Genomic DNA, 14903 nt, shown 5'->3' on the forward strand with positions numbered 1-14903 from the left:
TGTAATGGAGTTTCCCTGAGCGATGGATAATCCAATCAATCGATTTGTCCCCTCACCTCAACCAACCGAATTCTTTTCTATCGAGCAACACGGGGCTCATCTCTTGTACACGCTCTTGTTGGCCAAAAATTCAAATCTAATGCCCTGCCTAACGTGTGACCCTAATCGTTTCACGGGCAGCGTTCGTCCAACGCGCTTCGCCATCGGAAAAAAGCGATTTAAAGGGAGCGGCATCATCATCAGTGGCCACGGGGGGAAATGTGTTAATGGTCTTACGCTTTCGCTGCTCGCCCGGTATTTAGATCGCGCATCTCTTCGCGATGGTTTCGTGATTACGATCGCGGGCACCCGGATCGTTGGCTCCGGATCGCCCCACGAGCCATGACGATGCACACGCGACGCGGCAAACGGCGGATCTGTATCGGTGCGCGGCATTTTTGATGCAACTCGGCACCCGGGGTTTTTTTGGCGCGCACTGGTTCTTCTTCGACGGCTCACCGGCAGGTCATTTTGCAGTGAAAGCGCGCGCGATGTTAATGAAACGAGAATGTGGCACACAGTCGAATGTGGTTTCGAGGAATTCATCACCGGCAGGGGTTTTTGCGCCAGATTTTACACGACTTGATGGGTAATTATCATGTGTTTAGCCATCTTTTGCTGACCGGTTCGTTAGGATCTCGGTGTCGTATTTGGTGCTTTTGTGCTTTTGTCGCCATTTATTTTGTTCTTTTTGTCATTTCACATTCCATTCCGAGTAGTTACTGGTTGACAATGGGCGCTTCCCATTGTGTGCGAATCCTTTCCTTTCTAACACCGATAAATGTGCACCACAGCGTGTCCAAGTGTCCCAAGGGAACCCGGAACTGTCTGCTCAGCAATGTCGGTCGTCCGGCAAGCGCAAGGCATTCCTCATATTTCATCATTTCCCATCAAATAAATTCCATTCTTTCGCCTCGGTACTACCAGCTGGCCAGCCCTAGATGTTGGTTACATGCACAATACTCCGTAAGGACCGTGGCGTGGCGATGTCATCGTCGGAGTACCCTTTTTCGCTTTGCAACTCCCCTGGCCCATAGATAGATGGACGGACGGAGGAGCAGGGAGTATACAGATGACCGTTAATTTATCTTCCTTTCTCCCCCTACGCCGTTGTCACTGATACAAACACACATACATACATAGAGCGCAGAGCGCAACTCGTTTCTCTTATTAACATTATCCGCATTACAGCACCGCCAGAGCGCTACATATCGCGCGCTCGCTCGTTACGGCGCTAAAACGGTACCAACCGACCCTCGGCCTCTCGTTGTCGTCACCGTGGTGGTCATCAAAGCTAGATTGTGTGACCCAGAAAAAGAGGGTGGGGAGGGAGAAGGACAGCCACATACACAGAGACAACACGTGGGAAGGAGGAAGGAGGTTTGGCGAACGTTCAACGTTTACGCCGATTAGAATCTCGGTCCGCAACCCGGGGCTCGATCCTGCAGGCGACTGCGCTCGTACGTCCGTCCGTGGGGATGCAAGTGACAGACCGAGTCCGAGTCCGAGTCCGAGCTGCTGCTGCTGACCACAACGGCGTACAAGAGAACCCGTTTCACCCGGGTGACGGTGATTGCGACGAAGCGAATGTCAATGCCAAACCCATGTGTGCGCGTTGGTGACTGAGACCCAAGGGGGCGCCCTTCGCTTGGTGAGGGCGTTTTAAACCGAGCTTGATCCCCCCTCGATCACCACCAACACCGGCACGGTTGGTTGAATTTATGAGAGCGACAATTATAAAATAATCAACTCGGCTGTACCTCTAAACTGTTTCTCGGTGTTGTGTGATTATGATGTCGCTGCTGCTTGGTGGTGCGATGACATCTATTGTTTTTCTTGTGAGTTTGAAAACATTATTCGACGTTTTATCTGCCATCAAATGGCTTTCCTTGTGTGGTATACATCCCCCCCCCCCCCCCCCCTTACAAGAAAGAGAGCTTTCAATGGTACAAAGAAATGCGGTGGGATGTTTCGTGAAATCCCGTGTGGATTCCATGTACCAATCGCTTCGAAATCGATGGCAATGGGAATGGATTTCCTCCTTTTTTGTTGACGTCGAGTTAGAAGAAGCTAACGTTCTGGCTGACAACAAACGAATGCTTTAAACATGTTCGTGCTGATGTTGCTGTTCTGCTTGACATTGCTTGTCGGATTCAAGTCTCCACCATTCCCAAGTGGCCCCTTTGTGATGTGATGCATTGGTTACGGTTTAAAAGGAAGGTTTCTCAAAGCTTTAGAATGAAGCATTAGAAGAGAAAACCACCTTCCCACATAGAAGCACATTTTTGTGTTCGTTACACACCCTGAACACCGAAGAGAACTCCCGAGAACGGCCTCTCGGGGGACCTCAACTCTTCTCCAGCAACTGCTTATCATAATTCCGTCCCGTAGAATCTCACTAATGGAGAACAATTAGCCGAGAGCGGGGTGGATTGTGTGTCGCGCTGTCTTCTGATGCACCCCTTTCTCCCCTCGAATTCTTTTCTAATAATTCTAGCTCATTCTTCTAAATCATTTTCACTTCGTTAAACGCACAATCCGTACCGTGCGGTCCTGTGGATTGATCAGGGTGTATGTATTTTGTGGAGGGATGGAAAATGTTAATTACTTTCTCCAGCCAGTCACACCCTTGAACATGGTATCAGCTTCTTTGGCCTTTTTTTTGTTCTTTCTCTGTTGTTTGGTTTGTCCAATGGTTTCTCATCATCATCATCATCATCATCATCATCATCATCGTGGTCTTCTTGCTGCACAACAATGAGAGTTGCGTCCTCTTCCTCATCTCTAAATGCACCTTTCCTTACGCTAGCTCGTTGCTCCCCCTTTGCCTGCTTAATCAATATTTATGTTTACTCCTATCCAGATCACCCGCCCCCCGGATGGATCTCCCAGCTAATGGTGCGCCTCACCGGCCTACCGCTAAACTGTTTATGCTCTCACCTCCCCGTCAGAGGTTCCATCGGGAGGTGGCATAAAAGAATTTCGTCGTTTTATGAACCTAATGTGGGGCCTGGGTTTTATCATCCCTCTCGTTCCCTTTTTTCTGTTTTCTGTGGAGGAAAAGTGTCCTCCGGTGTGCCGAGGAAGGTCTAGCCGGGATATTCGGCGAAAGCTCATAAAATCGCTCGCGAGCATATTCGTCGATATATCGCTGTCCCTAGCCGATGATTGATGCGTTTGGGACGATAAAAAAGAAGTGTATTGGTGTCCCCCCGGAAGGGTAGGGATAGGGAAAATAGGGTGAATCCATGCGGTTTGCACTGAGCATCCCTTCGCAGCTGAGCTCATCCGTCGGAAGGAGGACGATAAACCCCCTTCTGCGCGCGGCCGATGAATCAAGAAATGGTATCCTGTATTCCCTGTGGTGGCCACCGCAGTATTGGCAAAACAGGCTACGAAAAGGGGTTACTTCCGGTTGCACTAACACACCGCATGGCCGATTCGCGCATATTGCTCGTTCGCGACAACGACGACGACGATTCCCTCTGTCCTCTGTATCGTTGGTATCCCTTTTTGATATTCCGTAACCGTTCTTCGGGTTTCGGAAATTTCATTTTCCCTCGCTCTCGCCCTTTGGGGCCGTCGTCCAACAGCGGAACGAGGCGTACAACACGTACATAGCGCGCAGCATTCCTTCAGAACGTTCGGTTAGAACGTCTGTTCGATGGAGCGCAATACAAGACAGCATGGTGCCCCTTGTGTGGCCGCAGAATGGGGGTCTTGAAACGGGAACTCTGCTTCCCGCTCCACTATCAGCAGCAGCAGCATCGAGCTGCAGAAGACGCGCGGCGGCATTGCGTCAATGTTGCGCCCACCGCTCCACGGACGCGTTTTGTGATTAATCCCGGTTCAATGCGCGCGCTCGCTGCGGATGCGGAATTAGTTTTCCATCCATCCGGACCATCCGGCAAGGAGGAACAGAGGGGAGGAAGTGAGGTGAAATTGATTATTACGGTGCTTGGCTGTCATGTGGATCAGCATGTGTTGTGTCCAGGAGGGTATCAACCAGATGGTGGCGTTGCATCGCCCCTTGCCGGAATGCCGGGATACCCGGTGTTGATGAGCTTCCACCGGTTGGACACCGTTGCACCAGACGGCTGCCAGCAGGCCGCACAACCCCCTCGCACCGCGTCAAACCGGTTGCAACGATCAAAACCGATTGGCGGACGAGATAGAATTCCGCTTATCTCACGATTGGCGGACCTGAAACCTGGTCCAAGGGATGCAAATTGCGGTCCCCTGTGGCTAGCACGAGCTGCTAGTACTTGAGATGAGTAATCGAGGATCGTGGATGCGCGAAATGAAGTTGCAGTTTTGGATTCCGGTTGCTGAACCGGCTGGAAGGTGCAGCTCGGCGATCGCAGACAGGTTGTCTGTGGCCATGTTTTTTTTAGTTGCACCCCCTAACGGGAACTCCTGTTCTGTGTGCAGCTCAGTCAAGTCATTTAGCGTTTGAAAAGCAGTTCTCTAGTTCCCCGCGACCTAGTTCTACTCAACTCGACAGCCAACGGAGGACTATTTGTGGAATCTGACCGTCCAAAGTTCGGACCCCCACCTTGGATCGTAGGACTCCAGGGTCCACTCGCACTCACATGCGCTCTGTGAGTACCGCGTGTGATCTGGTCTCTGGTCAATCTCTGACGCTCCCTCGAAGGACTGCAGCACGGAGAAGGACTCTCGCAGATAGCTGACAGCGAACTATAACCTTCTCGAACCCGGGCTACCAACTACCCCGTGTTGATCAGACACTTTTGAATTAAATTTCAATCTAAAAAACCTTAAATGCCTTAACTAATGTGCTGTAAGAAGAGAAGAACACCTACACCTGGTTGCTGATAACTCCACGATTGATGATGCTGCTCCAACACTCGGTTTCTCGACCACTTTTGATCGCGATCTTTCACAGCACGCCGTAGAGTTAAGAGGTTAATCACTTGTTGGATGTTATTGTAATTGAACTGACGCGATACGTTTCGTTGTGTCGCTGCAGCTTTTGCTGCATCACTTCTACGCCCTTTTTCAACCACTAGCACCACCTCTTGGGATCTTCTTCACAAACAAAACACAACAGCAACAGGGGAACGCAAAACAACTTCACCGATCACGACGCACTACGGAACTGGAACTAACACTCCCGGGGGGGCACTATCTGGCTCGTCTGGGGTCACCCCAGAATCGTCGTCCCACCAGGTTTCGCTCGCACGCACGCACTGATTGACTTCACTTAGAAACAATTCCGACACAATTACCCCAATCCGCGTGCCCACCGATCCGGGTGCACGGGGACGCGATTCTCTCTCACCGAATATTTACGCGTCGCGCGCCCTACACACGTCGACGGTGGCCACCACACATGATTGAACCACGGTGCCGAGAATCGGGTCAGCCCCTCCCGCCTCCCCCCGTCCGCCAGTCCGCCAGGCGCGATCGCGAGGGGAAAGTTTCGTGCGAAGAATGCTTAAGAAGGAGACGAACGACGTTGTTGACGCAATCACGCGCGGTACACGGCGGATGTCGCTGTGGCCCCCCAAGCCCAAGCCCAAGAATGGAATCTAACGGCACTTTTGAGCTGTGAGAAGCTTCCTCTTTGCTGTCGCTTCACGCTGTCACAGATAGGTCACAAGGCGCACGGGGAATTATGTGTCACACCTCGTGATGATCTTTTCGATCGATTTCCACGAATATCTGCCTGAAGTTCGTCCGTTTTTCGATCCGGAAACGTCCGGGAAACAAGCTTCAACGTCCACTGGTGATAACGGCTGCTGGCTGCGCGAAACAACTTCAACTGGCCGCAAGCAACGAACCACCACCGCAGCGAGCAGCGAGCACCACAGGTCCCGTTGCGTTGCGCTCAAGCAGGCCAACGTTCCCGTTTTTCTTCCCGCGATCTCGCTTCAGAGCCTCGCTGCACCACTCTCCTCCTTCTCCTCCTCCTTCACCTGTTTCACTCACCAACACTAACGAGATCGCAACTCGATCTTAAGCCACCAAAACACACACAGATAGATACACGTTCGTGGTTCGTGGTTCACACTGTGGCTGATCACACGATCTCTTCCAGCAGCGCATAAACAGGGTTGGCAGGCAGGTGGTTGGCTCAACCGATCGCAGGTGACTGACTGACTGACTGGCGCGCGAGTCGCGGCCAACACCAGCCGACGGACGCTGAGAAGATCGTGGCAACCGTGGCACCTCACCGCACCGGGGAGACACGAAGACGAAGAGATGGTTGGTTGGTACGGCCACGGCGATCGGTGGAATGTTCGTGGAGTGGATCGGGCGCGCGCCACACTTTTTCTTCTTCTTCTTCTTACGGAGCGAGCACCGGTCCCAGCATCTTTCCACCTTTCCGGTGCGGTTCACTTCGTACGCGATCGCTCGCTCGCTGGCGCTCGTCCGAAGCCGTTCTCGTTGTCGTCGTCATCGGCGTCACCGTCGTTGTCCTCGTTGTCGGTGGTTTGTGGTACGATCGCGTGCGATCTCTTCTGCATTTCCAGCTCGTCGTCGTCCGCCCGGCCGAATGTAGAATGGTGTAGCTGCGGCTCCTTCGGTGCACCGTTCACCATCTTATCACTCTTAATTTTTCCCCGCCGGTGCCGGTCACCAGGATCGGATGGGTTTTCTGCCGGGCTTTTCCGTTGCGAATGCGCTAGTTACGCTGGTGGCCGGTCACAGGAAAACTCGCAGCACGCGACGCGACCCGTTCGCTCTTTCGCGGAGATGCACGTTCGACTGTTCTCTGGTGTTCTCTGCGCGCGGAGAAGCCTCGGCCTCGCAGGACACACCGTTGCACTACTCTGGCATCGGTTTTGGTTTGAATCTACCGCTGGAGTGTCCTGTCCCGGCGAAGGAAATTCTCATTTCCACGCCATTCACTCTCTCTCTCTCGCTCGCAGGAGCGTGGCAGGAGCGTGACTTTCGCTCTCCGGATTCCGGCGACGCTTTTCTCGAAAACTCATTTTCCAGCTGCAGCAGCCGGCCGTTCGCCTCTCTGTTTACGCAAAGCAGCTGGGGATGTCGCCGCATCCTAGCAAGCGCGCAGCCGGCATTCTGGGGGGAGTTCTCGCGTCACTCACCAGCCGCACGACTCGTGGTTCGCGTTTGAGTTACTCGCAGTCGACCGTAAAGCACGAAGCACGAAGTAGGCGCATAACTGTTTCTTTTTTCGCCCTTTTTTTCTTGGCTCGAAATTCTTCATCCTGCCGGTCTGACCAACAGCTTATGCCAGGCCCCACGGGGAACACGGGGGCGGTTTGTCTGTGCATCTCACCTAGACCACGCGCCTAGACGGACGCAGACTCTGTTGGGGGGTGTCGGTGTCGAATCGGTAAATATTGTTTCGCACCAAGAGAAAGGGTTTGATGGTGCACAACGACAGTAAAAATGTGGTGTTGCATGGAGAACTGGAGCAGCAGCAGCAGCAGCAGGAGGAGGAGGGGTGCCGTCGACCGCTTGTTGTGCAGTTTTGCTCTCGCCTTTTTTTTTGTTTGCTCGCCGCCCTGCCTAGACGACGGTTTGCATCTTCATTTGGCCAGCTTTCTTCGGCTGATGCATCCAGGACGCAGCAGCAAGAGAGACAGAATGAGTGAGAGAGAGAGAGAGAGAGAGAGAGAGAGAGAGAGAGAGAGAGAGAGAGAGAGCAAAAGAGATGGTTGTACTACAAACTTCATAATTAGTATTGTTTGTGCATTACCTTCGTCTTTGGCGTCTAGCGTGCCGATTTTAATCTCGCAATCTCGGCTGTCTGGCTCCTTTGGCTGGTTGGTTGGTTGGCTGGCTTGACTGGCTGGGCTTGCTGTGGCCATTGGATGGCCGCTACGTTCTCTGAAGGAAGACGAGCTTCCCTGTCTTGTACTGCTGTTTCTATTCTGTGATGCAAGACGATTAACATCAAGCAACCAACGATTGCCGTATCTCTGGGCAACGGTACTTGACGCGTTGGATCCCGGGGCTGGGTAGCGCACTGGAGGTGTTGATGTTTTGATCAGCTGTGTATACTTGGATTATTTTTCGAGTTACGTAGGTTTTTCCACAAACTTTTCTTTAAAATTTCCTAAAACAAAATCGTCATTCCGCTCTTCTGAGAAAAGAGTTATTGAACACCTCAACACTTTCATCATCAAGTCCGGCTTTCTCCGCTTCGGTTGCCGGAAGTTCCGCAAATTCCAGCGCTGAACTGTCGCATCGCCCTTTCTTCGTTCCTGCCGGTATCCAAACGGAATGAACATTCACGCAACGGTGAATCCCGCTCCCGACCTCGAGGTCGATGAATCACAACACACTCTGGGTTCATGCTCATGCGACGCAGCGTGCCCGCCACGTGGTGTGATGAGAAACGCAATAGCCGGAAGCATCGTCAGCAGCCTCTTCCGGCTTCTGTAGCTCCCTCTCCCGGCCCCCGGTCCCTGGTTGCTGTTATTTCCCCTCGCAAATAACGCAGCACTCGGTTGCAGATTTCCGAAGCGAACCAATAAATTTTTCATTACTACATTAAATCACAAATTAATGAGCTTGAACTTCTTGTCCGCTGGCGCTTATGAACCGCCGTTAGTGTTCCGGGGGCAGGGCGGTTACACTCAGGACTTCTACGGCTCCTTCTTGGAGCTTTAATTTAAATTCCTCCGGACCGTGGAGTCAGCGCAATCTACATAAAACAGGCGTCAGCATCACGCTGGAGAAAGTGCGTGCGACCGAGCCGATCCGAGGCGGTCGCCTATCACCGAAATTGATTGCATTAATCCTCCTCTCGCTTTCTTTCCCTCTCTGTCTCTCTCTGGAGCAAAGTTTTGCCCTTAAAAGGGCCCGACGGTGACCTCAAGCTTCCCTTACCGCGGTCCTGGAAGGCAGCAAAAGTCACGAATCATTAATTACGTCAAGAACAGAATATACGGCGGCCAGAGCATGGTACTCACTGGTCGGCCGGGAAAAAAGAATAACGGAGGTCAGGACGATCCGCGGATTGACACATATGTCAAATGCCATCGTAAATCGTTCACCTACTTCATTTGCCGCCACCGCCGCAAACCGTCGATGATCCTACTGATTAATGGAGGTGGCCTTAGGGTGCCACCGATATTGTATCGCGTGCCAACGTGCTCCTCCTCGTCGCGCGAGTGGGTAAACCAAGCGCAGCATACTCGATTTACATGTTACACGCTAGCCTCGATCGTCAGTCGACTGACTGACTGACTGGCCTACTGTGAGATGCTCCATCAAAGTTGGCCTTGAGGTGTAGGGGCGTGGATGTGTATGGCTTGGCAGCGGATATAAAGCGGATGATCAAATAAATTACTGTCGCGAGCGTGCGAAACATGTCAGTGGGATTGGCAGCTATTGGCGTGCGGCCGCCCAGCCGCCAACAGATAACATCGTCCTGGCTTTTGGGGAGGACCATCCTACGGCCAATAAGATGAATAAAATCTTCCACAGCTTCACGTAAAGTTGCCAGAGAACTTGGTGGTCCTTGCGTTCGCGCCACGCACATCACCACAGTCTCCACATTTCTCCCAGCAGCGCGACGTTTACGCAAAAGGTCAATAAATCATTCACGTTCCATTAGTCAAGTAGGCTTCGGTAGTGGTGGTGGTCTAGGGGAGTGTTGTTGGAAGCAGCAGCAGTCGCTACATCTGCCTGTAGTGCATGTGGCCAGAATACGATGACGTCAAGCGTCGCGACGACGATGGCGACGAACCATTCCTTCGAACGCGCCCTCGGACGACGCGATAGCAAACGTCACCATCCCAGAGCCAAAGCCAAGAAGTCAGATAGCAAGAGCTGTTCTGTGGCGATTAGTTGATGGCTTCACCTTCACTTCCGGAATTCTGACGCGCTTCCGTTCTACAATCTAGTGGCCGCGCGCTAAGGCGGAAGTGCTTACCGTTACACCTCCCGGGCATGCCCCGTCCCCGTTGGGGAGGGGGTTTTAAAGCTCAGGCTCTGGCTAAAAATAAACAAAATTAGCAATGGCTGCCGTCCGCTGCCGACTCCGAATGACGACGGCCTACACACGGGGCCAACGATTTTTACATTTCTCCTCACGTACTGCATCCGTCAAGGGGCCAGAAGGTTTTGTGGGGGGGGGGGGGGGGGGGGGGGCACCTTAAGATTAAGCTCGGGGTGCGCGACGCCTCCGTTCCGACAGACGGAGAAATGAGGGACGCGAACACGACGACCAGCATAAGATAAGGGATGACTGTAAAGGAAGAAGCAACAAAAATAAGAAGAAGAAGAAAAAAAACCGAAAAAGAGACGCAACAAAAATTATGCTAATCTAGTCCGGGTGTTCCGGAAATGCGGCGCACACCTTCTTCGGGTGTGTTCTACCTTCCACATTGACAAGGGTTCACGCGATTCGCAGCCGAAAGATGATGTTTCTTGATGTTTCGCTGGGGAATGTTTGGGTGGGTGTGGGGGGAAAATTAGTTGAGGAAAAGTCTCGCGGGTGCGCGCGAACATGAGTGATGAATTAGGATGGCATTGGCCCCTGAAGACGACGATGCCAAAAAGATGGAACCGGAAATGAGGGATGGTTCTCCTTCGCCTACGCGCCCACTCGCCTTCACGGGATTGAGTTGGATTGGGAAAATGTCTTTTTAAATATCTTCCAAACGGATGCATCAACTGGCGCCTGTGTCTTTCTCTCTCTCTCTCCCTCTGTTAAGAAGCAGTTTATGCTTTCTTGTTCTTCTTAATTAGGATGTTCGTCTTGCATTTGCAAATGTTTGAGGATTCTATTAACTTGATAAGCGAATTGATGGAGGTAAAAACCAGGGGATGGAACATCATTATCATTTACTGATGTACTTGTCCTTCTCGAGATGCTTATGATCGTTTAGTTGTAGTCCACCAGTAAAAAAGGGACACATCAAATGAAGTCTCGTTTTGTCGTAGAACTCTGCAGTCTGCTGTAGGCCTGGTAGTAATCGTTTCTTATTGGTTTTTAATTGACAGCACAGCACCGCACACAGCCTGTAAGACATCTCAGTAACCACAGCTTCAGTGTTTCATCGAATCTACTTCCACTGCAGACACAATGATGCCGATAGAAACCAACTGAATGGCCAGCCGGCCGGCCGGCCTGACGGAAGGAAGTGATTCCATGCCAACACGCGGCTATGTAGTGCCAGCTGACGCAAATGAGCGGAACAACATAACAGAAACCAACACCACCGGCTGCTGCTGGTTGGTTCGTTGGTTCGTTGGTGGCCGGTTTTAACTTCTGAGGCACGCTGCAAACGGTTGGGTGAAAAATGACGATGCAGCCCACCATTCGCTCTTCCTTTGTGGATGTGTGCTCGCCTGTGTGTTTGGTGGCTTGTAAATTACAGTGCTTTGTGGGGAAGGGATACACTTTTGGCAACCACAAGGAGAATACTCCTTCCCTTTTCTGCTTAGCAATCTGGCATGGTTGTCGTCGTCGTCCTCCTCCTCATTATTACTCCTCACTTTTACCTCACTTTAATCGTCTCCTTAGCATGCTTTGCTTAGCTTCGTTTTATGTTCATCGTTCTTTGTTTCTCCCGCGTTACCAGCGAGAGTACACTGTGGCGGCAGCATCTTCTTGCTGCTGCTGTCGTCGCCACGCGGGACGCTTCTGGTTTTACTTTCCGCTTCTGCAACTGCTGTTACCGGGTGTGTTACCAAGTTGTTTTACCTTTTTCTCGGAAGGAGCAGCACTTGGAAAAATCATTTTCAAGCCACCAACCTGCTGGTAACTACTTGGATTGGGGTAAATTGGATTTTCTCATTTGCCGACGATTGCTGAGATACGGTGCCGTAATACCTTTCCTGTCACTTTACTCCCTTGTTAGCAACGCGCACGGCAACGCCAACGCTCTTCCCGCGTCGTGCTAATGACTCGTTGGCGTGTTTGGGGATTGAGGGCTTCTAAATTCCATCGCGCAATCGAATATCCGCATTTTCCCACCATAAACCAGCGCGCGGAGGGAGCCGCACGTTACTGGGATGCAGCCCACTTAGCGGGTCGCTGAACTGCTCGCTCCCACTTCTCGCATAATGCCACGGGAGTCTACGGGAGGCCGACTGGGCGCAGTTCGCGGTTGAAGTGAACTTGAAAATGTTTTCCTTCCTTCCTTCCTTCGTTGTGCCTGCGTCCGTCTTGCAAAACTTGCTCCAGCCTCCCCCAGGGGTGTACAAGCTATAACGCACGCATTTCTACCAACAGCGCCAAGGCGTCCCGCGGGTGTTCGTTGTTGTTGGCTCAAGGTGCGCTTCTCTATTAGTTTCTCACCTTTACTGCGAGGAGGCCCTTTTGCGAGAGTTCCTCCCCGGGATCCGTTAGGGGTTGAAGTTTGATGGACGAACTTTAGAAATTTTCAACCAAGAAGGAACCTTCTATCTACCTGTCTACCGTTCCTTTTGGAATGCGTTGCGTGTTCCGTGAGTTGAAGCCTCAAAGGTGGCGTTGAATATTGATGCGAAGGTTGATAATTGCACGGTGAGAAGAAGACACCTTGTGCGCCCTTTTTGATGAAGAAGACAGCAGCGTGAGGCCGCACACGACAGTTTTGTGCCAAGGGTGCATCAACGACATGTCAAACAGGCACTTTTGCGCCATTGGTGAGTCGCTACCGTTGGTGCAAAGGTGACACTATTTGATGGGAAACGGTAATGTTGAAACTTGAGTGTTTTACAAGCGGCTAGTGATTAACGTCGTTGATAAGAATGATAGGTACTGACTGAGCAAATGGGCCGGAATGTGCAAGAAGTTTGTCAACCGCATGGCCGGCACAGGAGCTCCCTGTGACAACAGGATCTTCAGACAACTTGCTCTCTTCAACAGGATCTTCAAACAACAAGTTATTCGACTTCTCCAGTGGCTTTGCCTAGCCTTGAACACTATTTAATCTGAAAATTCTGGACCTCTGGATAGGTTTTTTTTCATAATCAATGGATCATGTGACGGATTCAATTCACTTGCTTGAAGATATTGATTGCTTTGGCCATTCCCTAGTCGCACATTGTCCGAATACACAGTGGAACGAAATAAAAACACTCGATGCGTCCCAAAACACGTACACAACGGAATATCTCATTTCTAATGACTTTCCTAAACATTCCTTAAATACCAACACACCTCTACTGGGCGCCCTTGCTCAAACAATAGGAAACCCGGTGCTAGTCCATCATTACCAACGGTTTCGTGGTCGTGGTCGCCCCAAGAGAGGTCCCACTGCGCAACGCACGGAAGAAGAACAATCCACGCGACTGTTTCCAACTGACAGAAGATCATTTGCTTCTCTGGCATGCTCGTGCTTGACCAACCAGCCAGACTCCTCGCGTCCAGTCTCTCTCTCCCTGTAGTCACGATCAACAATTCTACCACCGTATGCTCGCCGCCGCGCTGTGCCTTGTACCGTAATCTCTGGAGTCTAACTTTAAAATGCATAATCACCTAATATGATTGTTCCTTCAAAAGTTGTTTGTTTTCCACACCACGGCGAACCGGCCGAGATGGAAGAAGCGCGAAGCCGCGTTTTCACCTTTGGTTTTTGGGCGCCACTCTTTCCACCGCGATCTTGGAGCATCTTATCGGTGTGTCTGCGTGCGTGCACGGTTGTTTGTAGCTGTTCTGCTTGGGGCTTTTGTTTTCTTCCTTCCTCGAGGATGGAATATACGCTTTCGGATCGAACGCCACGGACGCCTGCCAGCTGTCGATCACGAGAGCACAATTAAGAGCCTCCTCATCATCATCGGCGGGGATCCATTCTGCGGTTTCTATCTGCTCCCCATTCTACCGACCGCCATTCTTATCGTTCTCCCTCTATCTCTCTCTCTCTTTCTTGCTTATCAAACCAGTGTTGCTGGAGGATTTCCGGACTCGCGAACCTGTCTGCTGCACCAGAAGCTGCAGATGCTGAACGTTTGCATGGAGCGGCGCACGCTGCGAGAAGGCGGTCTGCCATTTTCGATGACCTCGGGCACGACCTCTGGCCCCCAGGGCGCCACCGGTGGCGCAGGAGGTGATTCCGATGAAGAGTTTTTCGATTGTGATGAAGAGGAACAGCAACGAGCGGCGGCTGCTGCAAGCGGTGAACCGGTTGGACGACTGTCCCGTCTGGGCAAGATGCTACTGGTCGGTTCCGATGAACCGCTCTACATCCCCGTAACGCAGGAGCCCGTCCCCAAGACGGAAGATCAGCTGGAAGATGATGCGGAAGTGTTGCTCAAACTAGGACCGGACAGTGAGCTACGGACGCAGATGATGAGCGCCTCGTTGCTTTCGGATGCGGAAGCATTCAAGGCGGCCAATCCGACGGCCCAACTCGAGGACTTTATCCGTTGGTACAGTCCGCGCGATTGGATCGAGGATGAACCGATCGATGAGCAGGATCCGTTCGGACGCCGGGGACACCTCAGCCCTCGGATGCTCATCCCTGGCAACACGTGGCGTACCGTGTGGGACAGTGCTCGGCCCGTCCCGGCCCGCCGTCAGAAGCGTCTGTTCGATGATACGAAAGAAGCGGAAAAGGTGCTTCACTTCCTGGAGTCGCGTACGATCGGACAAATCGCACAGCATACGATGGCCACACTGTTCCACGTGGCGCTCCTGACGGTCCTTCAAGCGGCCACACCCGATCGGGCCGCTATTCCACGGTACGGTGAAACGATCGACAAGCTAACCCAGACCTGTTGCCGATTGTCCCGGGAAAACTGGTCCACTGGCGGTGGTTCCGGTTCCGGTTCCGGTGGTGGTCCTGCCACGCGTGTTAGCTCCCAAACCAAGTACGAGCTGTTGCTGGGAGAGTTGATGCAGCTGGAGTGCTGTGTGGCGCAGGTGAGAAGCCTGCGCGAGAAATTTGAAATGAACGCTGCTACTTTTTCGACCAGCACTGTCACAGCGG

The 14903-nt window shown here is 52.1% G+C and overlaps 2 protein-coding genes across 6 annotated transcripts in view; one reads left to right on the forward strand and one right to left on the reverse strand.

The window, feature by feature from the left end:
- The window catches only part of LOC126571608 (leucine-rich repeat-containing protein 4C), a 95572-nt gene extending 90157 nt beyond the window's left edge, over positions 1-5415 (reverse strand). For all 5 annotated transcript variants that reach the window (XM_050230275.1, XM_050230274.1, XM_050230273.1 and 2 more), the window contains exon 1: positions 4865-5415. The gene's annotated coding sequence lies outside the window, so the exon portion shown is untranslated. The remainder of the gene's footprint in view (positions 1-4864) is intronic.
- LOC126571607 (rab3 GTPase-activating protein catalytic subunit) overlaps positions 1-14903 on the forward strand; it is a 107365-nt gene that overhangs the window by 91864 nt on the left and 598 nt on the right. Inside the window, exon 2 of the mRNA XM_050230271.1 lies at positions 13858-14903. This exon is cut by the window's right edge and continues 173 nt beyond it. Within this exon, the coding sequence (XP_050086228.1) occupies positions 13858-14903 (1046 nt within the window). The remainder of the gene's footprint in view (positions 1-13857) is intronic.

This window comes from Anopheles aquasalis, chromosome 2 (assembly GCF_943734665.1).
Source record: "Anopheles aquasalis chromosome 2, idAnoAquaMG_Q_19, whole genome shotgun sequence".
Classification (NCBI taxonomy): Eukaryota; Metazoa; Arthropoda; class Insecta; order Diptera; family Culicidae; genus Anopheles; species Anopheles aquasalis.